At 50.7% G+C, this 24,577-nt stretch overlaps 6 protein-coding genes, 2 long non-coding RNA genes and 6 other non-coding genes across 17 annotated transcripts; 10 read left to right on the top strand and 4 right to left on the bottom strand.

The window, feature by feature from the left end:
* The first annotated feature begins 291 nt into the window (after window positions 1-291).
* On the top strand, window positions 292-365 carry TRNAV-AAC. Its single transcript has one exon. It is a non-coding gene; the product is annotated as a tRNA-Val (tRNA).
* Window positions 366-2,495: 2,130 nt separating this feature from the next.
* On the bottom strand, window positions 2,496-5,496 carry LOC112874224 (transcription factor PHYTOCHROME INTERACTING FACTOR-LIKE 13-like). Of its 3 annotated transcripts, none has more exons than XM_025937430.1 (9): window positions 5,004-5,496; window positions 4,899-4,918; window positions 4,641-4,718; window positions 3,988-4,543; window positions 3,782-3,880; window positions 3,624-3,689; window positions 3,405-3,470; window positions 3,020-3,316; window positions 2,496-2,919 (listed from the first exon to the last, which is right to left on the bottom strand). In XM_025937430.1, exons 3-9 carry the CDS (start codon window positions 4,685-4,687, stop codon window positions 2,788-2,790), a joined length of 1,263 nt encoding a protein of 420 aa, XP_025793215.1. In that variant the 5' UTR covers window positions 4,688-4,718; window positions 4,899-4,918; window positions 5,004-5,496; the 3' UTR covers window positions 2,496-2,787. The 3 variants fall into 3 exon arrangements, with proteins under 3 accessions (XP_025793215.1, XP_025793217.1, XP_025793216.1); XM_025937432.1 differs by having other exon boundaries at window positions 4,998-5,496; XM_025937431.1 differs by lacking the exon at window positions 4,899-4,918.
* Window positions 5,497-7,048: 1,552 nt separating this feature from the next.
* LOC112874225 lies at window positions 7,049-8,341 on the bottom strand. Its single transcript, XR_003224919.1, has 2 exons — window positions 7,713-8,341; window positions 7,049-7,635 (listed from the first exon to the last, which is right to left on the bottom strand). It is a non-coding gene; the product is annotated as an uncharacterized LOC112874225 (long non-coding RNA).
* Window positions 8,342-8,815: 474 nt separating this feature from the next.
* Window positions 8,816-9,643, bottom strand: LOC112873676 (RNA-binding protein 12-like). Its single transcript, XM_025936687.1, has one exon. It carries the CDS (start codon window positions 9,468-9,470, stop codon window positions 9,063-9,065), a length of 408 nt encoding a protein of 135 aa, XP_025792472.1. The 5' UTR covers window positions 9,471-9,643; the 3' UTR covers window positions 8,816-9,062.
* A 561-nt stretch (window positions 9,644-10,204) lies between these two features.
* TRNAA-AGC lies at window positions 10,205-10,277 on the top strand. The gene has a single exon. It is a non-coding gene; the product is annotated as a tRNA-Ala (tRNA).
* Window positions 10,278-10,728: 451 nt separating this feature from the next.
* Window positions 10,729-11,465, bottom strand: LOC112873677 (protein PELPK1-like). Its single transcript, XM_025936688.1, has one exon. It carries the CDS (start codon window positions 11,371-11,373, stop codon window positions 11,107-11,109), a length of 267 nt encoding a protein of 88 aa, XP_025792473.1. The 5' UTR covers window positions 11,374-11,465; the 3' UTR covers window positions 10,729-11,106.
* A 486-nt stretch (window positions 11,466-11,951) lies between these two features.
* On the top strand, window positions 11,952-12,024 carry TRNAA-AGC. Its single transcript has one exon. It is a non-coding gene; the product is annotated as a tRNA-Ala (tRNA).
* A 2,289-nt stretch (window positions 12,025-14,313) lies between these two features.
* Window positions 14,314-16,883, top strand: LOC112875639 (reticulon-like protein B8). Its single transcript, XM_025939564.1, has 6 exons — window positions 14,314-14,487; window positions 15,360-15,561; window positions 15,648-15,828; window positions 15,902-16,043; window positions 16,196-16,265; window positions 16,421-16,883. Exons 2-6 carry the CDS (start codon window positions 15,381-15,383, stop codon window positions 16,588-16,590), a joined length of 744 nt encoding a protein of 247 aa, XP_025795349.1. The 5' UTR covers window positions 14,314-14,487; window positions 15,360-15,380; the 3' UTR covers window positions 16,591-16,883.
* Window positions 16,884-17,456: 573 nt separating this feature from the next.
* On the top strand, window positions 17,457-18,038 carry LOC112876626 (homeobox protein CDX-1-like). Its single transcript, XM_025940766.1, has one exon. It carries the CDS (start codon window positions 17,457-17,459, stop codon window positions 18,036-18,038), a length of 582 nt encoding a protein of 193 aa, XP_025796551.1.
* A 656-nt stretch (window positions 18,039-18,694) lies between these two features.
* Window positions 18,695-19,987, top strand: LOC112874594. Its single transcript, XR_003225004.1, has 2 exons — window positions 18,695-18,852; window positions 19,632-19,987. It is a non-coding gene; the product is annotated as an uncharacterized LOC112874594 (long non-coding RNA).
* Window positions 19,035-19,122, top strand: LOC112878393. Its single transcript, XR_003225722.1, has one exon. It is a non-coding gene; the product is annotated as a small nucleolar RNA SNOR75 (small nucleolar RNA).
* Window positions 19,209-19,276, top strand: LOC112878417. The gene has a single exon (XR_003225743.1). It is a non-coding gene; the product is annotated as a small nucleolar RNA Z105 (small nucleolar RNA).
* LOC112878407 lies at window positions 19,430-19,507 on the top strand. The gene has a single exon (XR_003225733.1). It is a non-coding gene; the product is annotated as a small nucleolar RNA SNORD18 (small nucleolar RNA).
* Window positions 19,988-20,518: 531 nt separating the features above from the next.
* Window positions 20,519-22,630, top strand: LOC112874590 (probable ribose-5-phosphate isomerase 4, chloroplastic). 2 transcript variants are annotated; one of them, XM_025937988.1, is made up of 9 exons: window positions 20,519-20,799; window positions 20,884-21,011; window positions 21,121-21,190; window positions 21,292-21,399; window positions 21,594-21,628; window positions 21,696-21,762; window positions 21,886-22,003; window positions 22,115-22,181; window positions 22,293-22,630. In XM_025937988.1, exons 1-9 carry the CDS (start codon window positions 20,620-20,622, stop codon window positions 22,360-22,362), a joined length of 843 nt encoding a protein of 280 aa, XP_025793773.1. In that variant the 5' UTR covers window positions 20,519-20,619; the 3' UTR covers window positions 22,363-22,630. The 2 variants fall into 2 exon arrangements, with proteins under 2 accessions (XP_025793773.1, XP_025793772.1); XM_025937987.1 differs by having other exon boundaries at window positions 20,525-20,799; window positions 21,533-21,628; window positions 21,706-21,762.
* The last annotated feature ends 1,947 nt before the right edge of the window (window positions 22,631-24,577 follow it).

The following is a 24,577-nucleotide window of genomic DNA, read 5'->3' on the forward strand; positions in this document are numbered from 1 at the left end:
TTACCTATTCCTACGTTTTTTCTTATTTCTATATTTTTCATTCCTTTATTCCAAACGGGGCCTAAAAGTGATCACTGCATCAGCACGTACTGGGCCCGGCGGGTTATGGCATTGGAACTACCACGCGGGCCACACGACGACGACGAGGCCGTGGGCTGCCTCCCAGTTGCCAACGCGAGTTGGCCGACCCACCGAACGGCGGACGATGCACGTTAAGGGCCTTCAGCCCAAGATCCCATCTGCCTGAAAGCAAAATAATAATGATTCGCATATCGTTTGGATAAACAAAGCGGTTTCGTGGTGTAGTTGGTTATCACGTCAGTCTAACACACTGAAGGTCTCCGGTTCGAGTCCGGGCGAAGCCATGCTTTCTTTTTCATCTTTTTTTGTCCCTGCGCTGACATAGTGACATTGTTCAAACTCAAAACCAGTGCCGCAACCCTCAAAACGGATTCGTATGTTTCTTTGTTCTTCAAACAAGTAGCACAAATGTCCATCACTTCAGAAAAATCCATCTCCGCCGGAGCAGGGAAATCAGAGTCGAGCATTGTACACACGCTCACTAGCCAGCTAAGCACTATTTTTTTAATCTATTATCGCTCACATTTTCTTTGCAATTATTCCTCAATATAATTTTCTGGTTTTCTGTCCTGCACCGCTAATTCGTCCAATGCAACCGCCAACTTCATTACCGTTCATTGCTGTTAACCATCTTTATCATCTAGATGAATATGAAGAACATATGTTTCAGTTCACTAAAAAAGCAAACGGTCCCTCCCTTCATGCAAACTTGCAGACAGTACTTTGACAACTAGCTAGTACATCTCAGAAGGAGATAAAGATGCACCCAACTTGCGGATGAACTGCCCCCAAATCTCAAGTAATAAACGTGAAACACGGTATGAACCCCATAAGTTTTTTTTTTTTGCGGGTAGAACCCCATAAGTTTGTTCTGCTCCGACTCCGAGATGGCGACTGAAGCGAACCCTAGTAAACACAAAATGCAGACATGAACATCAATCACTCCTACTAGGGAAAGCTAAGTATGTTCTCACCACTTCCATTTGTTAAGTCAGGTGGAAAACGCATCAATTACTAGCGCACGCGCACTAATTGTTGCAGCTAGTGGAAAAAAGGAATAAAAACGTAACACGAAAATCACTCCCCAGATAACAGCGGCAGCCTTGGTCATTGAGCTGCATCCAAAAAGTCCCAGCTGGTAGAGACAAAAAGAGGGCAATTCACTTATATTTCATCACTATTTGTATTCCAAACATTCTGAAGGCACGAGCGAGTGACAAGCTATGTGCATCCAAAGAATAACCAAGAGACGAAAGCAACAGCAGGCTAATGAGGGAGTGCCAGGGGACCCAGATGTGGTTGACAGAAAACCTCATGAGATATGAGCATCTGATCCTATTATCACTAGTTGCAGTGAACAGCAGGCCCCAGTAGCATGTGCTGATAGGACCATGCATGTAACATGCACTTGAGCACTGTAACATCAGGGAAAAGCTTGGGGCCAAAAACCGCCACGTCTTGAGAAACATCTCCAGGCTGAAGATGAGAGGCTGGCACTTTGCAAGTACAGGGCTCCACACAGATTCTCCCAGCTGCTGTGAGCCACAAGAACACCAGGATGGGAGGATGCTGAAACCATTGCTCATTAAGCATGTCGCGTCATGTGCCCCACAAGCAGATCCAGTTATGAGCCGGCAGGGTGATGGACTGGCGAGCTCATCTCCTGCGGATCAAATCTTTCCACAAGCAGAAAATGGTGTTAGTAAGCTATAGATAAGATCAACGTTGTATGTATGTGTTGGTTCCCCAGAAATAGGACCAGGCAAAAAGACAAGATTGATTGATCTGTACTTTTGGATTTAGAGGTCTGTTATCCGAAATCCTTCTGTAGGACCTGTTGGTAGGATTTTGATCAGTTCACAACAATCATTGCAACATTCTTCTCAGAAAAAGAAAAGGGAAAGGAAGCAGCAAACATCCCATTGATTCAATTATAACAGTAATGGAAAGAAAATTGTTGCCATATATGTACATCCCAGGAACCTACTGTTAATTGAATAATAATGCTAGAATTAAATGCAGTGGGAATCAAAGTGAGCATCTTGGGGGAGAAACATTGATATCTGCATTTACATGTACTTATAGCATGCATATCTAGACTGCTATTGTCATATCAATTGTGAGTAGTACAGCAATATGGATGTCATCTGCTCATCATTTTCATCATTTTCAGTGATTGCCAGAACGAAGGCCCTTGTGCAAATCGACATTGCAGTCCTAATCCTGTAAGTGTCAAGAAAAGTATGGTTAAACCGACCGGTTTGACGGCATCTACATCTTTGTACAAAGTTGTCAATTCAGTATCAAGAAATGGACTCAACATTTAAAATTCATCCATCGTGCTCGTGCAAGAAGAATGTCAAGACGAGATAGGCAAAAACAAGAAGTCAGTTTCCGTGAAACTGATGGATACGCTAAAAGCATCGTTCAAATAGGATATCTTCATATATACTCATCCATTCACTCTTGAACACTGTACCGTGCAACGGTATGCAGCTCAAGTTCGGAAGTTCCACCGTTAAAATATGGAAGCTAGACAGTTTCCTTTGATACCTATAATAGACTCCTAATAACTTAATAGTTTCGATGTCAAAAAATGGCTGCATACACTGCTGGCACTTCTTTATGCATATGTAGTGATATACATCTTGAGTTATCTATGCATCATCAGTTTTATCGGTGCAACACCTTACAAGATTGGTCATTTTAAGCTCCACCATAAGTACGCGGTTGTCCTGACATAGAGGTTGGCGCGACAGTACTAGCTGGCACTTCCAGTATCCTATTGTGTTGTTCAGCTTGTGGTATTTCAGGTCCATAAGCATGGGTTCCAGGTACCTGCAGAACAATTGACACTTCAGCTATGTGAGCAGATGAAAAAAAAGTTCAAATGTCCCCTGAAGTTCACAGCATCTGGGTTATCATACTATGATCGTACCTGAGGTGTTGCTGTTTGCCCGCCACCTGGGTGAAGGAAGTGATTACTTGCCTCCCTGAGATGAACATTTTGCATCTGGTTTGCGGCACTTGGTGAATTAATTGGATTCATAGCTGGAGATGAGTTCAAAGGGATGTGATTTGGCAGGGAAAGGTTCATGTATGGTACTCTTGGCATCTGACTTAGGCCTTGTGCTGCAGGGATGCAAGCTGAATTCATGCCTAGAGCCATTGGTGACATGAATTGGTGAGCACCAGGAAACATCATCGGTGCCATCCCAGAAGTCATCCACATGATCTGAGACATATTCATTTCTTATTCTCAGTTGGTACCAGCAAATGATCTCACATGGGTCATGATAGTTCAGGAAAGAGTAGCTCCTAACCTGAACTTGTATTTGGAGGGACTTCAGATACTCAATTGTCTCATCTAATATCGACGCTTTGTCAGTCTGAAAATAATTGCAACCAATAAAGTCAACCAAAACATAATAGAAAAAGAAGAGTAGCATATTGATAACGATCAAGTACATATGTCACCACTCACCAACAGAATTTTATTAATCAAGGGACTTGCACCTGACAAGAAAAGATGCATAATATACCTTGTTGCAGTGCGGTATCAGCTCTTGCAAGGCGCGCATCTTTTCATTGATCCGGTCTCTTCTTCTCTACATGAGCATCAATCAACAATGCTATAAGAACAATATACCAACAAGCTTTCTTTCTTAAAAAAGGATTGGCTAGTATAATCTGATCTCACCCTCTCAGAGAGATTATGAACTTCAGCTGCGCGAGTCCTGCGCTTCGTCCCGCATCGCCTCGATGATTTGGCCTCCTCAGTTGCCTCACACTCGGCATCCTGCAATTTCCTCATCAATTCTATTCCACTCAAGCATGCCTGTTCCCTAGTTCTTGTCCAATACAGGTTACAACCAAGGAACATGAACAAATTAGACCAAGAAACACCTCACTCCGACTATCCGAGTCGTCTCTACACATCCCCTTCCCTTTCTGGACGTGGCCGCTGTCACTCGGCAGCCCGGATCCCCCATAGTTGCTTCCGGACCCGCCGGACGACGATGTACCGGGGCCGGCGCCGCGCGGCACCTCCGACTGCAATGACGCGTCCTTTCCCCTGTTGACCCCTGCCGGCGTCCTGGGCACCTGGTTGCTGCCGCAGAAGGTCGAACAGATGTCGCCGGCCCAGCTCGACTCGACGCCGCTGCTCCCCACCGGCGGCGTCACCGGGTGCGCCAGCTCCGGCGGCGGCGGCGGCGAGCTAGGGCCCGGGAGCGTGTCCCCGTGGTGCGGTGCGGCGTCGACGATGCTACTGTACCAGAGCTGCGTGTACAGGTCCTTCTCCAGCGCGTCGTCGAGGGTGTCCGGGAACCACGCGGCGGTCTCCTCGCCGGTGAGGCCGCTGCTGCCCGAGCGGTCGGAGGGCGCCGGCCGCAGGTGCGCCTGGGCCTGCGCGACGACGCTCCCGTTGTGCCACAGCAGCTCCACGAGGTCGTCGTCCGTGCTGCGGACGCCATGGGAGCACGCGCAAATCAGTACCCAGGGATCAATCGTGGAAATGAAAGGAGAGTTCTTTTGGCATAGCAAAACAAAATCTTTACACGATGGGCTTCTTCTGGTTCACCGCTGGCCTCGCATTGCTGTCCATGTCGTCACGATTCGGCCCCGGTGAACGTTTCCTGCAAACAGAGAAAAGTTCCGGGGCAACAATAGCAGAGCGTCAGCAAACCTACCAAAACAAGAAACCTGGCCATCGAAGCAGAGCCCCAAGAGAAGAAGGAAGAATTCTCCAAAAAAGAAAAAGAGAGAGAAGAAGGAAGAAAATATGGGCAAGAAAGGACAGGAGAAGTTAAAGGTACCCTTCTCTTCCTAGCTTGGACTGCAAAAGAGATAGAAGAGATGGAGAAGCCTTTACTGCTGATGAATACTGACGACTGAGCTAGTGAGCTGACGTCTACCTCTACCTGAATATAGGCTTCGCTCGAGCAGCCCTGCACGAACTGCGAAGCCGCCTTCTACTTCTACTACCCCCCAACCTCAACCTCCGCTCAAAAAGGAGCAGATGCAAGAAGCTTTATGAGGTAGCTCTGTAGCACAACCGCAGCAGCACAGCATGAGCACACAAGTAGCTGCGCCGCTGTCCCGTTTTAAGTGTTTTCTCAGTGTACTTCCCTTTCTTCAGAAAGAACAGAGCCCGTGGGCGAATTTTCGCGTGGAATTTTCCCGGGAAATAATGGAGAGGAGGAGGAGATGGAAGAGCGAAGGGGGACGCGATTTTTGCAGCTGCGGTTTCGATGGCGGAGGACGGCAAGGGTTGGCATCGTTGTCGGATCCCCTTGGCATGGGATAAATGTCGGCCCTCGGAATTGGCAGCTTGGAGGATCAGGAATGGATGCATCGCTTGCGCTGCTGCTGCTGCTGCTGCGAGCTGCTTCGGGCTGCGTAAACTAATGATTCTTCTCTGCAACTGATGCAGCACGAACGCACTGTGATTTCTTTTTCTTCTTCTTATTGTTTTGAAACAAGATTTATAGAGCAAAATCACAGGGCGTTATAAGAGTAAATTGATGAAGTAACAGTCGGCAGGGAGGGAGTCGGATGCATGTGTGCCCTTTTCTTTCGGTGAAGCATAAAAGACTGATCTTTTTGGATGGCTGTATGAGCTATTCTTCAATACTTCGAGAGGGGTTGGATCATTGGTTGAGATCTTGGAAGAGTCAAAGCAGAATAATTTCTTGAAAGCATTGGAAGCGTGTAGGCAGCAAGAACATTCTGGCATTTGGTGCTTGATGGGTACCATGCAGAAGGAGAATTCTCCAGAGCTGAATCTTGTTATCAGCACTTCATAATATCTTGTACCACAATACTCAATCATAAACAGTTGCTGATATGTTCAAATAATAAAAATCCTTTATTTTAAACAAACACCGCGTATCCTCTTTAAGTGAACGTCGAACTCATATGCATTGCTCACCTCCTCCTTAATTGGGCACCAAAGCTTCTAGCATGATTTCAAAAGAGAAAAAAAAAGAAACTAGCAGTAATTGAATCTGTTAATAAGTTTTCTACCCAACTGTGAAATTTTACTCTTTGTACAGGACCAACAAAAATATCTCTTTCAGACGGACCAATACAGTTTTCTCTTCTTATATATATTTTTTTAAAAAAACTGACATATCGGCTACTACTTGCCTGAGAGAATAAGTCGAAAGCGAAATATCCCCCCCCCCCCAACATCCAGACTGCCGAGACCGACTGCCGAAGCTGGTTGCGAGCCATCCGGTTCATCTCGATCATTCTCTTCTGACGTTTTCCTCTCCCGTTCCTTTCTGCTGATGTCTCACAGTGATGACGAGAACGTTCCTGCCGCCTGCCGTGTGCGTGTGATCTTGAGCCAGGCGAGCCTCCGCCAATGGGAGACCGGATTTGGATTACGGATAGTCGGATACGTACAGGCCGGGGGCCTCTCATCCTCGAAGAAGATAGTGCTCGACCTGCCATGCCTCTTGTATGCAGAGTTGCAGACAAGGAACTTGAGCTTGCCGACAGCAACGACGCTGCTACAGCTCGCAATTTCCTTGTCAGCTTCTTCCATTGTATTTCGACTCTTCTGATTCGCCGGCTTCTGCAAAGCCTTCTCACTAACGATGATCCATTTCGCAATATTCAGGGGTTGATCACATCCAGTCATCAACCCCATAGCATGTTTTGCCTCCTTTATCCCTCAACCAAATGTAATGCTCTTAAAATTTAATAAAGCTTCGTAATTGAAAAAAAAAATCCTTTAACGAAAGCCGTATATGGGACTCGCATGTTTACCGTAGCTTCCTTTGGTTATTGTGGTTTCTAGTAAAAATCTTCCAAGAAAAATTAAGAACAGAGGCCAAACATCATAACTGAAAAAATCGACCAAAGAAAACCATCCTATTTTCTTCATTGTACTATCTATATTCATGAGCAGTAGCTTTTGCACCTTGAATGCTTAGGCCTTTGACGTCCCGGAGGGTTATTTTAGCAAAAACAATGTATAGCCATATTGATGATGATGCAATTTCTCATATTCAGATATCGGCTATTGTTTCTGACGGCTATGATTGATCTGTCAGTCTTGTCGACCATGCAACCGTCAGCATTTAGCTGCACCTGCGAGCAAAGGATCAGCTCAATGCAAAGCACCATACAGAGATCACAAACATTCTCACAGTCGCACACCAGTTGACACATTGCCACCTAGTTTATGATTTGATTAAGCCATGAAACTGCAAGGACATTTGTTAGTAACATGTTATCAGGAACTATCAAAATTCCGGAAAACTGTGTGGCTTGCTTGTATTCAGCTGACGAGGAGATGAAATTGGTGGCAGCTTGCGGTGGCGTGTTCTCCTGTGGCGACTAGTGACCACATCGCCGGCGTTCTCATCTCCCCTTCGACGGAGGTGTGATCATCTCCCCTTCACCGGAGATGACGGCCAGGAGGATGAATACGCTCACTGCCGAAGAAGAGTTCGTGGAGGTGCCGCGCCGGCTCGGCCTCCGGCGAGAAGCAGCATCTCGTGGAGGTGCCGCGCCGGCTCGGCCTCCGGCGAGAAGCAGCATCTGTGGACGCGAACAACATGCCTCGGTGGCCTTGAGCGTGCATGATCAAATCGTATCCATGGCAAGGTTACGCATACCGTATGCACGCTCAATTCCTCCTCCGAAGACGCTCTGAAACGGAACCCTCCGCCGCGGAGGACGACGCCGACCCCACGACGGCGCTGAGCGCGAACGCCGTGGGCATCAGGTGCGCCGCGGCCAGAGGTGGCGCGCGCATACACGAAGCTCAGCAGAGCCAAGGGAGAGCCGGAGACCATGGCGGACGCATGCTTTAGCAGCGGCGGAGGGCTCTCCGGGAGGCAAAGTGGACGGCCGAGACGCGGCAGCGCTCTGGCGAGCGGCGGAAGGCGACCCAGGGAGCGGACGGTAGTTCAGATACCGACCGGGTGGACGGTATTTCAAATACCGTCCACCCCCTGGGTCCATCCCTTCCGTCCAATGTGGACTGTGCGGCTGGGATAATTGGAAATCGCCTCCTATTTTACATCCTTTTCCCCTTCCCTCGCCATCCCAGCGACGAGACGACCACGCGTGGCGCCGGCGAGCCGCCGGTGATTGGCTCGAGCGATGGAGCGCGTGCACAGAACAGGCTGCTCGACGGAGCAGCCAGGAGCCCTATGCATGGCAGCGCGCCGCCGTCTACGGCGGGGCCCTGATCACTGCCGTAGCTGCGTCGGGCCGTCCTTGCCGTGTCCGGGGGGCACCACAGTCGCCGTCGGCCAACCTAGCACCGTTTTATCAGAGCAGTTTCTATCTCTGCAGCTCATCCAGTCGTCACCATTAGTGAAGCTATCAGTGCCTGATGCTCTTTGGGGCTTCTTCTGTCACGGGCGGCATCTCGTTCTCGTCAGTCGTTGCTCCTCTGTTCATGGTGGAGAGAACGCGGGCGCACAACTCAGATGAACGACGATGCATTTGAAATGAGGGAGAGGCGGAGAGCAGGGTTTCTCGGGAACCTTTCCCCGTGGTCTCGGCTGCCACGCAGTCTGAATAGGAGCAAACGCAACACAACCTACAAGTAGCAGCAGCAAAGCACCACCTGCATTCAGCAACTGTCAACAGCAGGCCTGCAGGTGCAGGAGACAGATAAAACATCGAGCTCTGTTGGGCTATGATCCTAGTGATGAGCTGGGCCGCACGGCGGGGGGGGGGGGGGGGGGGGGGGGGGCGAGAACAAATCTTTCGGCCTCAAAAGCAGGAAGAAACTGAGATAACCAGAAAATAGACATAGACGAAAGTAGAAATACAGAGCTAGAGTACATGTACATACGAACAATGGCACAGCACTTCAACACAAACAAAAATAATCACTCACTGCAGACACGCAAACAAGAGAGCGGCGAGTGATCACGCGAACCCACCACGTAACCAAACCGGCCGCCGGACGATGGACTCGGCCAAGGCATCGCACGCCGCGGCGAGCGCTCCTACGCCGACGGGGGCGGCGCCAGGAATGGCATGGGGATGTTGGCGTTTGGAATCGAGGGCATCGGCGGCAGCACCACTTTTGGGACGGACGGAACGGCGGGGATCGGCGGGAGCGCCACCTTGGGCACGGACGGAACGGCGGGCATGGGCGGCAGCGCCACCTGGGGCACTGCGACTGCTGGAACCACCGCCGGCATGGGTGGCAGCGTCACCGGCGGCACGGTGGCCGCGGGCATCTGTGGCACCGTCGGCAGCAAGGTGGGCACGGTCGGGAAGCCAGGGACGGTGGCAGCGGGAGCAGCGGCTGCCGCAGTCGTGTCGGCCAGGTGGCGCGCCGCGTGGCACGAGTTGCTGGCCAGGAGCGCGCACGCCATGACCACGGCCAAGAAGCGCGCAGCGGAAGCCATCGCACGCAACTGCTCCCAGCAACTAGGCAGTGTGGCTTATTGTACTCCGCTGCTGCAGGGATCGGTTCTTGCTGTGTCGCGAAGAACAGGGGTCAATGCGTGGCGATTTTATACCCCAGGTGAAGGCGCGATTAGATTGGTTGGTGGGCGGACGGCGTGGCAGCCCAGGTTCTTTAGACGGGGTTGGTGATCAGAATGCAAGAACGAGGAGATTAGTTGCAGCGATCGACAGTCGTGGATGCTCGCCGTGTGGCTCAGATTTCTGTGTTTAGGTGAGCAGCAGGGTCGTGCCCTGCAGCTCCAAACTGATGCTGCATCAGTAAGAAGTTAAGAAGTGTTCTTGACACAATGGATAAACTGAAAACCTGCTGGTTCATAGCAGATGACAATCCCTGGCAGCGAATCAAAATCATCAGAAGATACACTGAACTGAACAAAGCAACGGTAGCAATTCACAAACGAGAGTGGCTCCACTTCGGTCAGTTATTTCTGCGTGAAGAAGATGCCCCTCAGCGTAGAACAAGGGCGCGTAGCTGCTTCCCAAAGGAATCGAGAGGCAAGATCACGGGGAGCTCTGCTCACAGCCATGGTACTGACGGGGGCGCCCGGACCACAGGACGCTCTGATGCTATGCTGCGCATGTCAAAGTTGCAGTCTTGCAGATGTAAAATGTAGTTCTCCACGCGACCACGTAAACCTTATATGTATCATTTCATAAGTTGGATCTTCACAAAGGGGATGTAGCTCAGATGGTAGAGCGCTCGCTTAGCATGCGAGAGGTACGGGGATCGATACCCCGCATCTCCATTTATTTGTTTGGTATTTTTCTCTTTCGTGCATTTTGCATTCTTTTCGTTTGCTTCTGTGCCTGCTAATGGAGGATCCCATCCGCAGCCATGCGTCTCCTGCATGCGCTCCGGCGATCGCCGTCCTTCTCTCATCCCACGCATTTAAGAGCAAGTTGTAGACCATCTACAAGAAGAGTGAGAGAGGGCAAGCAAAGAAGGACAGGCCGCGGCGTGCTTTTTGAGTTTTTGTTTGACGTGGGCTCGAAATTATCGTTTTCTACTAGCGCCTGGTCTAGAGGCTCTGGCCTCCTGGCCTGGGTGGTGACCAGAGTAATGCTTCGTTTTCTCAATCTCTGAAAACATACATGTATCAGAAAATTCTCTGAAAGCAGTAAGCACATTTGCGTCATGATCGCAGACACTTCCCTGAACGTAACCTGAAGGGGGGAAGATACAGGCATACAGCGGCATGTAAAAACGATTACACATCACGTTAGTATCAGGTAACAACAACAATATACAGCACCACACTGCTTCTACATGTTACACTGAACTTTGCAGCCCTGGCAACATGCAACGATGTAAAGTTACTACTCACACCGACACAACAGCTAGTGACATGCATCGGTCGAGCAGTCTATATATGGTGTTACATACACGCGCACCGTGTGCACATCCATACCCTACAACGACGTAGCAGATATCACGACGGAATGAGAGACACACACTTAAACACAGAAGAGTACCACCCCCCCGGCCCCCGCGCCGGCACTTGCGCACGGGCGTCGTCTAGGCCGATGGGCACGCGGCGCGGGAGAGGGTTCGTTCACGCCGGGAGCCGGCAGCACCTAAGGCACGGCGGGCACGGCGGGCACCTCAGGCACAGGCACGCCCGGCACTTCGGGCACCTTGGGCACGCCCGGCAGCTCAGGCATCGGCAGCTTCGGCAATTCCGGCACCTCGGGCAGCGTCGGCATCGGCACGCCAGGCACCTCGGGCAGCGGCAGGTCGGCAAGGAGGCGGGCGGCGTGGCACGTGTCTCCGCCGCCGCCGAGGAGCGCGGCGGCCATGACGACGACGAGCGCCACGGCGAGGAGGCGCGAGACGGAGGCCATGGTGTCGATCGGGGAGCTAATTAAGCTGGTGGTGGTGAGTGTACAAAACGCTAGCTTGTTTCGTGAGGCCGCGAAGGAGGGAGCCGTGCATGGCGGTTTATAAGCAGCCCGGCCCGTATGATGCGCCGCGCACCACCAGGCGTTGGCGACGGTCGCTGGTGGCCACCCAATGCAACGCCGGCATGGGTCGGGCTTGTCGTTACAGGATCGACCGGTGAACGAGAGACGACCGCATGTACTGTACCCAGCTCGTTTTTGTTCGCTCACTTGTCTTTTCGGCTACGCGGCAGAGGGAGGAGGCGCGAGAGGAGCCTACACAGCTGCAGCACAGCGTCCATCCGTCTGGGACGATGGGGATTTGTGTGGCGGGTGTGGGCGGTCACTGCCCTCTGTGAGGCCGGGGTGCCCGTGCCGTGGATCGAATTGCGGCCGGCGAATGGGGTCCTTGGTTCGCCGGATAGCCTCTGCAAAGATTTCGTTGGGCCACGTCTCAGAATGTGTTGCTCTGCCTGCGGATCCTGTTATCCGGCCGTGAGAACAAGATCAAAAATTTTAACGGACAAGCATAAAACAACGCGGGGGATGTAGCTCAGATGGTAGAGCGCTCGCTTAGCATGCGAGAGGTACGGGGATCGATACCCCGCATCTCCACGATTATTTTTATTTTTCCTGTAACGTAAATTTTTTTTTATAAAAAAAATCAGCTTGCTACTTCATTTTATCCTGCCAAACCGATGGAACGGAGCAACCAAAGGAAGCTTATGCGTCTGCAGCAGTTGGTGTCCTGCGGACTACGGTCTTCTACTCTTGTACGTACTTTCCTACTGTACGAAGCGGGAAGGCATGTCCTTGTGATTACAGACATAATGATGGCTAGCCGTTCTCGGTAACATTCCATATTGAGCATGTTTGTGTTGGTACGGTCCATCTTACATGAACAGGCTAACACAAAAAGGCTACGCGGCAAAAATTAGAAAGCTAGTCGTCCATACCTTGGTCATCACATCTTGTTTAATTTCATAATTTCAGCAGACTCTCCGAAGACAATGCCCATCGTTGAGGCCTGAACAGTGCAGGTTATTTTGATCAACAACGAGGCACCTCAACTGCTCAACATGAGGCGACGAGACCATCATGCCCATCGTTCAGGATACATGGGATGGGAGATAGTGGATGGTGTGACCGGAGTGCCAAGGAGGAAAAACGAAGGAAAACCAAAGCTACTGTTGGTCAGCAGTGTCTTAGGGCCTCACCGCAAGGATCCACAAAATGGATTAGCGTGAAATACAAGTCGGAGCAAGGCAGCGAAACATCGAAAAGATAATGAACCTTTTGCAAAAGGATCAGGCAACTTTCCAATAAGTTCTCACTGCCTCACTGGATGCATGTTTCCCCCAATCGTTTTTTTCAGTGTTCTTGGCGGATCAACTTTTTTTTCTTTTTTGAAGAAACCGGCGAATCAACTTTGACACGTGCAAATTCGCCAAAAAGGAAAAACTTTGACACGCGCAAAAGATTTGGTCAATTTGCAAAATCACGAGACCCTGACAAAGCGGTAAAGACAGGAAAATGTCTCGGATGGACCACGCTTCCCTCGTGCTCTATAAGTTTGACTCCAACCGGCGCGAGGCATATCGGCCATGCATTTCGCCGTTTGCATGGCTGGGCCATTTTGCCGGGCCGCTTTGCACTGCCGGTCCTCCAATCGTGAGAGGCAAAAAAGCATTGTCTGGCCCACCTCCAAGCTGTTGGCGGCAAAGCAGGGATATTTCGCGCGCAGGTAGGCAACGCGGAGCTGGCAGAGCGCAGCGCCGCACGCTCTCTCCGCAGCGCGGTGCCTTCCGCCTCCCGCGCCGGCTGCCTCCGTCCCCCGCGCCGGCCCCCGGCCCCCCGCGCCACGCCCCCTGCCTCCGCCCCCGCCCCCTGCCTCCGGCCCCCCGCGACCTCCGCCCGCGCCGGCCCCCGCCCCCCGCCCCCTGCCTCCGCCCCCTCGCGACCTCCGCCCGCGCCGGCCCCCGCCCCCCGCCCCCTGCCTCCGCCCTCCGCCCGCGCCGGCCTCCTCCCGCCGCCCCCCTCCGCCCCCCGCCCCCGCCCTGCCTCCGGCCCCCCGCGACCTCCGCCCGCGCCGGCCCCCGCCCCCCGCCTCCGCCCCCCGCCCCCTGCCTCCGCCCCCCGCCCGCGCCGGCCCCCTCCCCCCGCCCCCCTCCGCCCCCCGCCCCCCGCCCTGCCTCCGGCCCCCCACGACCTCCACCCGCGCCGGCCTCCGCCCCCGGCACCGGCCCCCGCCCCCCTCCGCCCCCGCCCCTGCCTCCGGCCCCCCGCGCCCTCCGCCCGCGCCGGCCTCCGCCCCTCGCGCGTGGAGGCCGAAGTCCCGAGCGCACCCGCCTGGAGCTCCGCCACGCGCTTCGCTTCGTCGTCGCCCGCCTGTTCTTCTCTCTCCTGGGTCGACGGTTGGACGCCTGTCCTTTGCCTCGCGGCCGAGCGAGTGCTATTTTGCACTTTCTCTCACCTCGGATTTATTTTGCACGCCCGGTATGGATAGTCGATTGGAGATGATGCCTCGCGCTACAGTGCACCCGACCCAGGCATTTTGCCTTTGCATGGCCCGTTGCATACTCGGTTGGAGTCAGCCTAAGCAAGCACTTGATTTGCCCGGAGAAACCACGCAGGCGACGCCGACCTTCACTAGAGGTGGGCCCCGCCACGACCATCCTTCCCTCCAGGCCCACCTGTAAGTGGCAACGCCGCAAAGGAACCGTGCGCGTAGCAACGAGCAAGGCCCCCCCTGTGGGGCCCGCCGAGGCAGTGGCTCACGTACGGCAGCGCAACGGCCACTTCTCCGGTGTCCGGTGGGAACTCCAAGAGTGGAGTCTGGGGTGGGCCCACAAGCCAGTGACCCGCTCGTCGAATCACATGACCCGCCGCTCCCCCTCCCCGAATCCAGAATCAAGTTTCAATTGCTAGCTGTACGATTTCCCCCAACTCCCGAAGCCACCAACCAGCCTTTTCCATTGCACGCTGCTCGTGCTCGCCGCCTGCTCCTCGCGATCGTCTCAGAGGGCGCCGCCGGCTCACCGTCGCTTCGTCTCCGTGCCCCGGCTGCTCTTTCCCCGGGTATAATCTCTTCCCTTGTCCCGACTCGTGGTTGCCTGAACTTCGATGGCGGGTGGACGGGTAGTTTGGAGCGGCGATGGCCGATGTGGAATCTTAAGCGCCTTTCCCCCCTGCTCTTTTCTCCTCCCAAAGATAATCGTGGGAGTCGGGGCTTTTCTGTAAGAAAAAGGAGGCGGTTTTTTAGGTCCAAGAACGGCGGATTCGGGGGTGGTTTGCTTCTTTTCCGAGTTGTTTTAGGAATGGCCGGATGAATCTTGTGGGGGGTTTTGGAGCAACGGAAGGGATGGGGAGGCTACCACTCTGGGTCCGATTCTCTCATGGGCGGGGAAATAAATCATCCTGCCTGGTTTCTTGGTATGGAACCCCAAATCGGTCAATTTTTATCTCGAAGTGCTCTGGTGATTGAAAGACGCTGTTTCGGTTAATGCTCGTCTTCTGGCTTCTGCAAGTGTTACTGTCAAAGTTTTTTTTTCTTTTTGTAGCTTTGACTTGGAGTCTATTATATTGCTGGAGAATCGAGCCAGTAGCTGGGCTGTAGCATAGCTAACGGTATATTGCTATAATTGAGTTCCATAGAAAGTTTTGCTAAATTATGTGCTTCAGTGGGTGATCCAGGTGTATTTTGTTATCCAGGATTCAGAAAGGAGGAAAACTGTTCCAGTCAATCAATTTTAATAAATGGGACTGCTAGCCGGAAATGTCTAAATATCTAGTTCCATTTAATTCTTTCAACCAAGTACATTGGCTTAATTTGTCCTCGAATTCAAATATTTGATCCTGTTCCACTGGCTTTTGCTTTCATATGCTGTAGTCTGTTTGTCTTTTTTTTTTTGATGAGCCATATTCGTCTAACTTATTTTCATACTTTCCAGCGATCTTAAAATATATTGAGGATGTCGGAACGTTCTGGGAGTGCAACTGAAAAGATTATGAGCAGCATCATTGATACCATTGCTGACAGCCTTCCTAAGCAGAAGTCTGGGCAATTTGATCCAGGTGCAGTCTCTGAAAAGGTGAAGAACAAGCTGTTTGGTCGTCAGAAGACCCTGCATGGAGTTCTGGGTGGTGGAAAATGTATGCAGTGATGCAGTCTGCTTATTGGTATTATGTTTAAATCTGATTGTGTGGATGTGTCTGATGTTCTCTATCTGTGATTGTAGCCGCTGATGTGCTGTTATGGAGAAACAAGAAGATATCATCAAGTGTTCTGGCTCTTGCAACAGCTATTTGGGTTTCCTTTGAGTGGCTTGATTACCACTTTCTGACAATCGTTTCGTTCGCACTTGTTCTTGTAATGGTTGTCCAGTTTGTTTGGTCCAATTTCTCAAACATGCTAAGCGGGTATGGAATGTGTAAAACATTTGGACACTATTTTCCTTGACATGATAATTTGAAATGTGTTTTATACTTTTAGATCTCCTTCTCAAGTGCCCCGAGTTGCGTTGCCTGATGAGATGTTTGTGAACATTGCTGTTGCAATCGGTGCCCAAGTGAACAAGTTCTTGAGTTTCCTTCAAGATGTGTCTTGTGAAAGAAACTTGAAGCATTTTCTAGTGGTATGTGAAACTTTTCTGGGTTAAAGATTACAATAGCTATGATCAAACAGATTATGGTATTTATCAATTCCAGTCTTCCATATGTAAGCATTATTATTCTATCCGTCTGTCTCAAACAGACATTTTAATTATGGTGCTATCTTTTCTTTCAGGCGATTGCTGGACTGTGGGCTGCTGCTGTGATTGGAAGCTGGTGCAATTTCCTGACAGTTATATATATTGGTAAGAGGCTGTGGCGACTTCAGCTCTTGTCAGCCAGAATCTCACATTTTTGCCCAATTGCCACTGCGAAACAACACCCTGTTCCTATTTTCTGAATGCATGTGTTGCAGTGTATACTATGTAGTGCTGACAAGATATTGAATTGCATGGAACAGGATTTGTTTGTGCTCACACTCTTCCTGTGCTCTACGAGAAGTATGAAGACCAAATCGATGGTTTCCTCTACAACCTTCTCGGTCTGCTGCGAGATCAGTATCAGAAGCTCGACCAAGGTGTCTTGAGCAAGATACCAAAAGGGAACATGAAGGCTAAGAAGAATGAGTAGTTTAGCTGCTGGATTCTCATGAATGAGTGGTTGGTTAACTATTATTGTGCCCAGTTGTGCATTGCAGACTCGTCAATTGTTACTTGAAAGCTGCGTGTGCCTTTCTGAACATGGGGGCTAGTTCGTTGCCCACCACCGCTGGGTTTAAACTTCCTGCAACACATGTCGTCTACTATATTCGTGTTCTTCAACTCATTTACATTCGTGCTCCTATGACTTGTGGGATGTTGACATACTGCTCATGTAATGAGGTGTGCCCATGAGGCCATGATTCGTTTTTGAAAACTGGAAAATTGCCGAGAGCCTCCTTTTTTGTTCTTCTTTTTCGAAGAAACTGTGCCTTTTCAAGCTCAAACTGCAAGGATATCAATGATGTATTCCTTGTTTTGCAACTAAATTAACTCGATAATATTACACTACGTTTTCACAAAGTCAACCTTGCACCTGTGACCACCAAGAACTACGTAATGGCTGAGAACACGTCCTGACCAGTGCTGTTATAAACTGAAACGTGAAAAAAAAAACATGTCAGGAAAAATGTGAACTAATAAGAAGCAATGGTAGGTTTGGCTGTAGAAGCCATCAAGCATGAATCATCTTGATCTGCATAGTTCTTAATTCTGAATGCTAAACCCGGTAGCTTAAACTTAGGTGATAGACGCTTCACGCCTGGGGCATGCAGATGCAGCAGCAGTCAAAACGATCAGTTCATTCAGAAAAAGGAATGCAGGTCACCGCGATCCAACCTAACTGCTATCCAAGACTCCAACCATGCTATAAAACTTGCAGAGACCATGCCACCAATTACCTCACCGGCAAAAGCAAGGAGAGTCATCAAGAAACTCCGCGCGAAGCAGCAAGAAGCCATGGAGCAGAAGCTGCTGTACGTCCTCCTCGCCATCCTCTGCGCCGGCCCCGGGCACGCCCTGCGCCACCTCAACGACGTCGACGGCGGCCGGGAGTTCTCCTTCGGCTCCAAGGCAGCCGCGGCGGGCGCCGAGACTGAGCCGCTGGACCCATCCCTGAGCAACGACTACGAGAACGAGATCAGCCACGTGGAGTTCGAGCCGGAGCTCGGCAGCACCGCGCCGTTCGCCGCGGCCGCGGCGCCCGTGCCCGCCGCGACGACCACCGTCACCGTCGCTGCCGCGGCGGGGCCGGCCGCGGAGCCTTTGAGGGTCCGCAAAGCCGCTGCCACCGCGGCCGCGGAGGCCGCCGGCGCCCGGAGCATGAAGTGGTGGCTGCCGCCGTCGACGATGCCGTCGTTCCCGCTGTTCCCGAACCCCGGAGGCATGCCCGGCCTCCCGGGGCTCCCAATGCCCGGCATGCCGTTCCACCCCATCGGCGGCTGGGGCGTGCCGGCGCCGCCCGACCAGTCCCCGCCGACACCCCCTGCCGCCGCAACCACGAACGCCAACGACCCGCATGCGAACGGCGGCATCAACTGAGACCAGCGAGCTCGCTGTCGCGTATGATCGGCGGTGGCCGGTGGCCGGTGCTAGAGCTCACCGTTCCATCTCAGTACTTATTACTACTATAGCCTACCACTACTGCTACCCCTAGTCCCAGTCGTGTCTCTGTGTTTTCGCTTCGAGTGTTGGGTTCGGAACATGATTTGAGACCATGGGCTTGGCACTTGGCAAGCATGAACTTGTGTTGCTTCAATGAGGGCGTGCCATTTGTTCTTGTAGCATAAACAAGCAATTACTGTGCTGATGTAGTCAATTACACGGATCTTGTATGTTCTCTTGTCTTATGATTGGTTAATATTCCATCAACTGTTTCTATATGACCATTGGTCAAAATGGGCGAAGCTGAGAATGCTGATTTTGTGGCCACAATCCACAAAAGTAATAGAAAAGAGCCAAGCAGTTAGCAAGTTGGAAGAACACATCGCCTCTCTCTCTCTAAAAAAAACACATCACGTAAGCATGGGCCTCATATTTGCCCAAGGCCCATTAGACCGACACGTAGAGAACCGTCTCTACTCGGGCCTATTCCGTCCGTTTCCAGATCGGAGCCCACCAGCTAGAGCCCCAATCCGCTTCAAACTCCCCGCATCAGCAGATCTTGGCCGTCCATCAGGCCATCAAGACTAGGGTTTTTGCTTCCACCGGCACCCTGCCTCTATAAATCAGAAGCGAGAGCCAACGCCGCCACCATCCCGCCCGTCCCCAACTCGCCGAATCCGCAACCGCCGCAAGCAGAGAGGCCGGGAGCTCGAGCGCGAGCGCCACCCCCGCCGCCGCGATGAGGGCCAAGGTTCGTCTCTATTCCGTTCCGTCCCCTCCGTTGCAATACTGTTTATTGTTTTGATGATGCCATGACATTGTGTAGTAGAATTGCGGAACTAGTATTGTCCTAGGGTTTGGCTGTAGAAGCCGTGCTTGCGTAATTCCTAGTGATTTTTCTTTCTTTTGGTTCGACTGGTTGTGCTATGCTGTTCTCTATGATGACGAAACACAGATGACGAGTCCGATCTAATCCATTCCATTAAACCATGGGGACAATCGAGGCATTTGTCTGAGAGAACACTGATCTGTATAAAAGTGATTTGGTTCGTTTAGTTCCGGTTTTAAATTTCTGTTTATTTGTTTGCAATAAATGTTTCTGCAGTACTGGCATAATGAGGAAAACCTATATTTTTCTGACATAGTTGATGAGAAATACCTCCTACTCATTCTGAATGCCTGAACACTGCTTGTTACAGCTGTTTTTGTTTGTAGATTTGATAACGTTTGTTTTGCTTGGCCATTATGGGCTACAGTCTAATTCGAAAGATTGAGATCACGTCTTGTTGACTAGTCCTTTATTACTTGTTGAATATTTGTTTGATGTTGGGATATGATGAAGAACCTTTGGTCCGTGTTTCTGATCACCCCTTGATGAGCAAAACACTTCTAAAGAATCTGATCCCAAACGATTTGCAAAATTGTTTGCTCCTGGTATCGTATCTGTTCCATTTATACTATCTGATGAAACTAAAGTACTAAACCAGGCATGAGGTTTACTGATGTGTCTTGTTTTGTTTTGATGTTCAGTGGAAGAAGAAGAGAATGAGGAGGCTCAAGAGGAAGCGCCGAAAGATGAGGCAGAGATCAAAGTAGGTGCTCCTGGAGGAGGAAGTAAATCGTTTGCTGCATTACGATATAGTTGGGGTGATCACCCTGATGTGCTTCGGTGTAGATGCAGGAGATGTTTACCTTCTTGGGTTCTAGTTTAATTTCTAGCTCATCAGGACCCTGGTCATGTGCTAAGGCTGGGTTTTATGTAATGTGAGGATAATCATATGTTGCTTTGTGACTGAAGTTTATGCAGTTAAATGAGGTTTCTGGCACTAAGAAATTTGTTTGCTGCCTATCTGTTGCTCCCCTGTTATTAGTACTGGTTTCTGTAAGCTTCTTTGTGCTATTTTGTCATGTTGTGACAATTTCTCAGATGTTTTTAAATGCTGTAAGTTCTGTCGACGGAAGCGTTCAGTTTCTGCATTCTAAATTTTAGTTTGGTGTTTATTCAGATCTGGTTGAGGCATGATGTCATTTTCTGGTGAGTGCTGAGCACTCCCCGTCTCCCATCACTGATTCACTGGTGAATGATCATATGATGCAAACAACTGAATTATATAAGTTAAATGGTATCAGTTTTGTTGCCAATTTATTCTCAGTTATGTATTGCTTCAAGCAGAGTAATGCCGGTTCCAATTTTGCTGTCTGCTCATCATGCCTTGTCATGTTGATAGCACTCCACTGTGGTTATGTTCAAGACTGAAATGTGTTCATTTCGCAATTGGAGATAGCTGATTGTGCTTTGGGATGGATTTGCATTTGCTACATGTGGAGGAACGACATTGCCCTGTCTGGTTTCAAACAGGCGTCTTTCAGTGAACCTGTGGCAACGAGAACGGAAACAGATGAGGTGCAGGTCTGGCCTTGCATTGCACCTGCACCACTCCCTTATCCGCTGGGCCTAGCATGTCTTTGTTCGTAACCGTGCAGCCCTGCACTAACTGTGAGCTTCTCAACTCCATCCATGGAGGCCATGGCCAGGGCAAGCGTAGCTTCCTCGGTGCAGCTCCGCCCGTGCCCGAGGCCGCCCCGGAACCGCTGCCTACCGTCCTCCGTGCGCCGTCCCGGGCGACGGGGTGTTGCTTGCTCGGCCTCCGCGGCCGACGCCGACGTGGTCGACCTCTTCGACGCCGCCAAGCTCACGGTAGTGACACTGAGACCTCACCGTCCGTTCGTAGCAAGCCGCCTTGCCTGTTCGTGTTCTCCAACAAATTTTCGTTCTCTCCAGGTGGACAAGTTCGTGAAGAGCGGCATGGTGGTCGGTTTCGGCTCCGGCCCGGCGTCCGCCCTGGCGGTCCAGTACCTCGGCACGCGCCTCCGCCGGGGATCTCTCACCGACATCGTCGCAGTAACCTCGTTAGTTGTGATAGCTACTGCATCATCTGTTCCTTCTTTGGCGCCGTTACTCATCAGGCACTCGAATCAGTCGCATCTAATCAGCTCTTGGGATTGATTGACCGGCCAGGTCCGTGCTCAGTGCAAGCGAGGCAGACAAGGCAGGGATACGGGCTAGCAGCTACCAGGAAGGAACCCAAGTGAGTGTATGCACAAGTGCTGCAGCCATCGATTGCAAACCTCTTCTTATAAACGCAGGAAGAACAGCATCTGAAACCGTGCTCTGCTCAATGACGTAAAGCTTGATTTTGCTTTCACTGATGCTGAAGTAATCGAGGAGGGCACGCTGGCTGCTGTCATCGGGCGGCGCAAGACCGAGAGTGGAGAGCCCTCTTTCATGGTGGAGAAGGTATTTAAGCAAAGTCTTTAGAGTCAGTATGCACATGAATTTCTGATCGAGCACCATTATACATGTGGGCAAAAGTAATAGACGCTTTTGCATATCTGACCAATCTATTTAATTTCATCCCCTGTTTATACAGACAATGGTTAAATCAGCTGATAAACTTGCCTTCATCACTGGAAATGACAAATACCTGACAGGCATCGAGGGTTCCATTCCAGTCCTGGTTAAAAGTGTAAGAGAAGAATTCTGTTGCTTCAGATATGGTCATTCTTATGCCATGTTTATGGAGAGAGGAACAGATTATTGCAGGGAAATTGGATAGACACTGCTGAAGAGATCGATGATTTGTTCCTAGGGGATGCAGAGGTGCCCTCATAGTCATTGATACAATACTCATAGCTAAATTTTCAGAACTTGAATACCTGCTGGACTGCTGAAACTGAAACACTCATGAATGTTGATCACCACTGTATGTGATTTTCTGATCAGGTTTGGAGGAGGCCATCATTTGGGACTGCTGGTCCACTGGGGGGTGATCACCCATTGGTCACCAAGGAGGGTCATCACGTACTCGATGTGATCTTTACGACTCCCATCCCTGATCTTGGTACGCTGATGGAAAATCATTGCAATCAAGGAGCTAAACTCAGCTTGAATCCAAGTAACCATTTCTTGGGCGAAAGCTTTATGGCTGGTTGCTTTGCCATCTTCTTTGCAGGCCAGGTAGCAGAGAAGCTGGAGAAAATTGCTGGCGTTGTGGATCATGGGATTATTTGCAGCAAGCAGTAATTTTGTTAACACAAGCAGACACAATACACTTTTCAGTTATTGTATTTTAAGGTGGATCATGCAGGGCCTTTGAGTTGTTCTTACACGCTGCATCTGTTGTCCTGCAGATCATATGCGGTGATTGCATCGAAGGGGGAAGTGCAGGTTATTGAGGAGAAATCCTCAGTGATACCATAGTGCTGCAGAATCTTCCAGTTGCCTGCAGAGGCGCCATTTTTCTCCACATTCCGGATAAGAGTCTACTTCCAAGTTGGCTGGAAAATGCCGAGAGTTAATCGTATAGTAGCAGCGTATTTCATCTTCTCACTACCCAACATCCTCATCAATGCTGTTATATATATGCATCAGTATGCAAAATCTTGCACTTCGGTTTCAATGAAGATCCACAAATCGGCAGTCACAGACTGTTTACGTGCCGAAAAACCATTTTGCGTTTGCTGAATCACATCATTCTGAGATGTTAAGCAGCAGGAGACAGAGGGACTGTCCGGCATCAGGAAGGGGGCACTTGGCCTCCATCTTGGGCAACCTCGCCTCCTGGAAGCCATTGAGCTTCCAGAGGTCTCTCGTGTGGAACCCCATGTCTTGTCAGCCAGAGCCAGGTCCAGAATCCACAGCATCACCATGGCGGCGGCGGCGGCGGCGCGCAGGTGGCAGGACACCGATGCCTAGCGAGATGTCGCGGAAGAAGGCCTGGTGAGAGCCTAGATAATAAAGGGAATATCTGATAATCTTTTAATTTAAGAAATAGGCTTATGCTGAAGCCAAACCAATCAATGTGTTCTGTGAAGCTATATCTTCACCTGGCTAGAACCTAAACAACAACCAGCCTTGTGATCCAGAAAGGCTCCAGCATATTCTGCGCTTCATGTAAAAGGTGCAGCACGGTACAGCTACCTCCACAAGCATTGATCATACAACCTTGCCAGTTTGTTTCTTTAGCAAATCAAAATAAAGGCAGTAAGCAGTGTATATCAAATGGAATAAATAAGAAATAGTAGTGCAAGGTAAATCGCATATTCAATGACTTTTGCCCTTTCAGATTAAGAAGATATGCTGTTCAACTAGAAATTCCAAACCAATCGTTGTTTTTGCAGCTATACTTTACCTGACTAGAGCCTAAACAATAAAGGGAATATCTGAAATTCTTCTAATTAAGAAAGTAGGGCATCCATTAGAATATGACAAACCAATCAATGTTTTTCTGAAGCCATCTTCATCTGGCTAGAACCTAAACAACAACCAGCCCTGCGACACATACAGTCCACCAATCCCGTTAAGGGCAGGAAGTCTGAGTGTATTCTGCGCTTCATGTAAAAAACGCAGCACGGTACAGCTACCTCCACATGCATTGCTCATACAACTTTTTTCGATAAGGGAGGCTTTCTCATGCAACTTTTTTTTTTTCATACGAAACGAACGCAGCAAGCAGTGTAGCTTGTGAAAGCAACGGACCTGGAATCGATGATCTTGACGCTTGTCTTCATGCCCGGCCTGGACCAGTTGTACGCGATGGAGCCCCCAATCCCGCTCAGCCACAGCGTCCCTTCAAGCACAAACAAGCCAAGGCGATTTCGCACCGAGAACGGCGCGGCGTAGCCGTAGAGAAGAGGGAGATAAGGGGAACGGAACAGAGGTGAAGGAAGCTCGAGTAAGTAGCAGGGGGAAAGGATTTGTCAACGTACCGAAGGCCCGGAGCTTATGGTTGGCGACCCACTCGCTCGCCCACTGCAATGCGCTCTTCTCCTCCGCAATCTTGCCGGGAAACTTCTCCCGAACCGAACCGAGCCGAGCTCCGCGGCTGTAGTGGATGAGGGCCATGGAGAGGGTGGCATTCAGCTACCTGGAGCCTGTCCGCGTCGAATATTTGGCTGTCGCCATCGAAGCCGCCGGTGTCCACGGGCGGGCGGCGAGGACTGAGGTTGGGGATAAACATTTTACATAAGAACCCCTGGATGTTTGTGTTCAACCCCTAAAATGGATCACGACTATTAATCGCGATCCGATATTTTACAAATACCCCCTAAAGAGGATCGCGACTATTAATCGCGATCCGATATTTTTCAAATAGCCCCCTACTTTGAAATTAGACCATCGTCTGCTTCCGGAGGCCGGTGATGTCGACGGCGGAGAAAAGCTCGACGCCGGCAAAGGGGATGGAGCTCCGAGAAAGAATAAGGCAGATTCCTTCGGTGTTCGGACGACGCTAAGTTGGCCAACCACCTCCGCGAATTCAAGGCACACAGGAGGAGGACGACCAAGAGGAAAGGGAGCGGCTGCGTTGCAGTCGATGCGAGAGGGCCGCGAGCAGTGCTCACGCCTCCACATCAACGAGCACGTCGGAGATCAGTAGACGGGATGATGGGACAGGGGACTAATGCAGATCCGAGCG

This window comes from Panicum hallii, chromosome 9 (assembly GCF_002211085.1).
Source record: "Panicum hallii strain FIL2 chromosome 9, PHallii_v3.1, whole genome shotgun sequence".
Classification (NCBI taxonomy): domain Eukaryota; kingdom Viridiplantae; phylum Streptophyta; class Magnoliopsida; order Poales; family Poaceae; genus Panicum; species Panicum hallii.

Excerpts from the sequence above, each read along its gene's own strand:
- LOC112874224 (XM_025937431.1), bottom strand. The coding sequence starts at position 4,687 with ATGGACAGCAATGCGAGGCCAGCGGTGAACCAGAAGAAGCCCATCGT. Across the intron at positions 3,690-3,781 it reads TTCATAATCTCTCTGAGAGG|AGAAGAAGAGACCGGATCAA; the intron begins GTGAGATCAGAT and ends ATGCTCATGTAG. Across the intron at positions 3,471-3,623 it reads TGATACCGCACTGCAACAAG|ACTGACAAAGCGTCGATATT; the intron begins GTATATTATGCA and ends AATTATTTTCAG.
- LOC112875639 (XM_025939564.1), top strand. The coding sequence starts at position 15,381 with ATGTCGGAACGTTCTGGGAGTGCAACTGAAAAGATTATGAGCAGCATC. Across the intron at positions 16,044-16,195 it reads ACTTGAAGCATTTTCTAGTG|GCGATTGCTGGACTGTGGGC; the intron begins GTATGTGAAACT and ends CTTTTCTTTCAG. Across the intron at positions 16,266-16,420 it reads CCTGACAGTTATATATATTG|GATTTGTTTGTGCTCACACT; the intron begins GTAAGAGGCTGT and ends TGCATGGAACAG.
- LOC112873677 (XM_025936688.1), bottom strand. The coding sequence starts at position 11,373 with ATGGCCTCCGTCTCGCGCCTCCTCGCCGTGGCGCTCGTCGTCGTCATG.
- LOC112873676 (XM_025936687.1), bottom strand. The coding sequence starts at position 9,470 with ATGGCTTCCGCTGCGCGCTTCTTGGCCGTGGTCATGGCGTGCGCGCTC.
- LOC112874590 (XM_025937987.1), top strand. The coding sequence starts at position 20,620 with ATGGAGGCCATGGCCAGGGCAAGCGTAGCTTCCTCGGTGCAGCTCCGC. Across the intron at positions 21,400-21,532 it reads CCTCTTTCATGGTGGAGAAG|ACAATGGTTAAATCAGCTGA; the intron begins GTATTTAAGCAA and ends CTGTTTATACAG. Across the intron at positions 21,763-21,885 it reads TGTTCCTAGGGGATGCAGAG|GTTTGGAGGAGGCCATCATT; the intron begins GTGCCCTCATAG and ends TTTTCTGATCAG.
- LOC112876626 (XM_025940766.1), top strand. The coding sequence starts at position 17,457 with ATGGAGCAGAAGCTGCTGTACGTCCTCCTCGCCATCCTCTGCGCCGGC.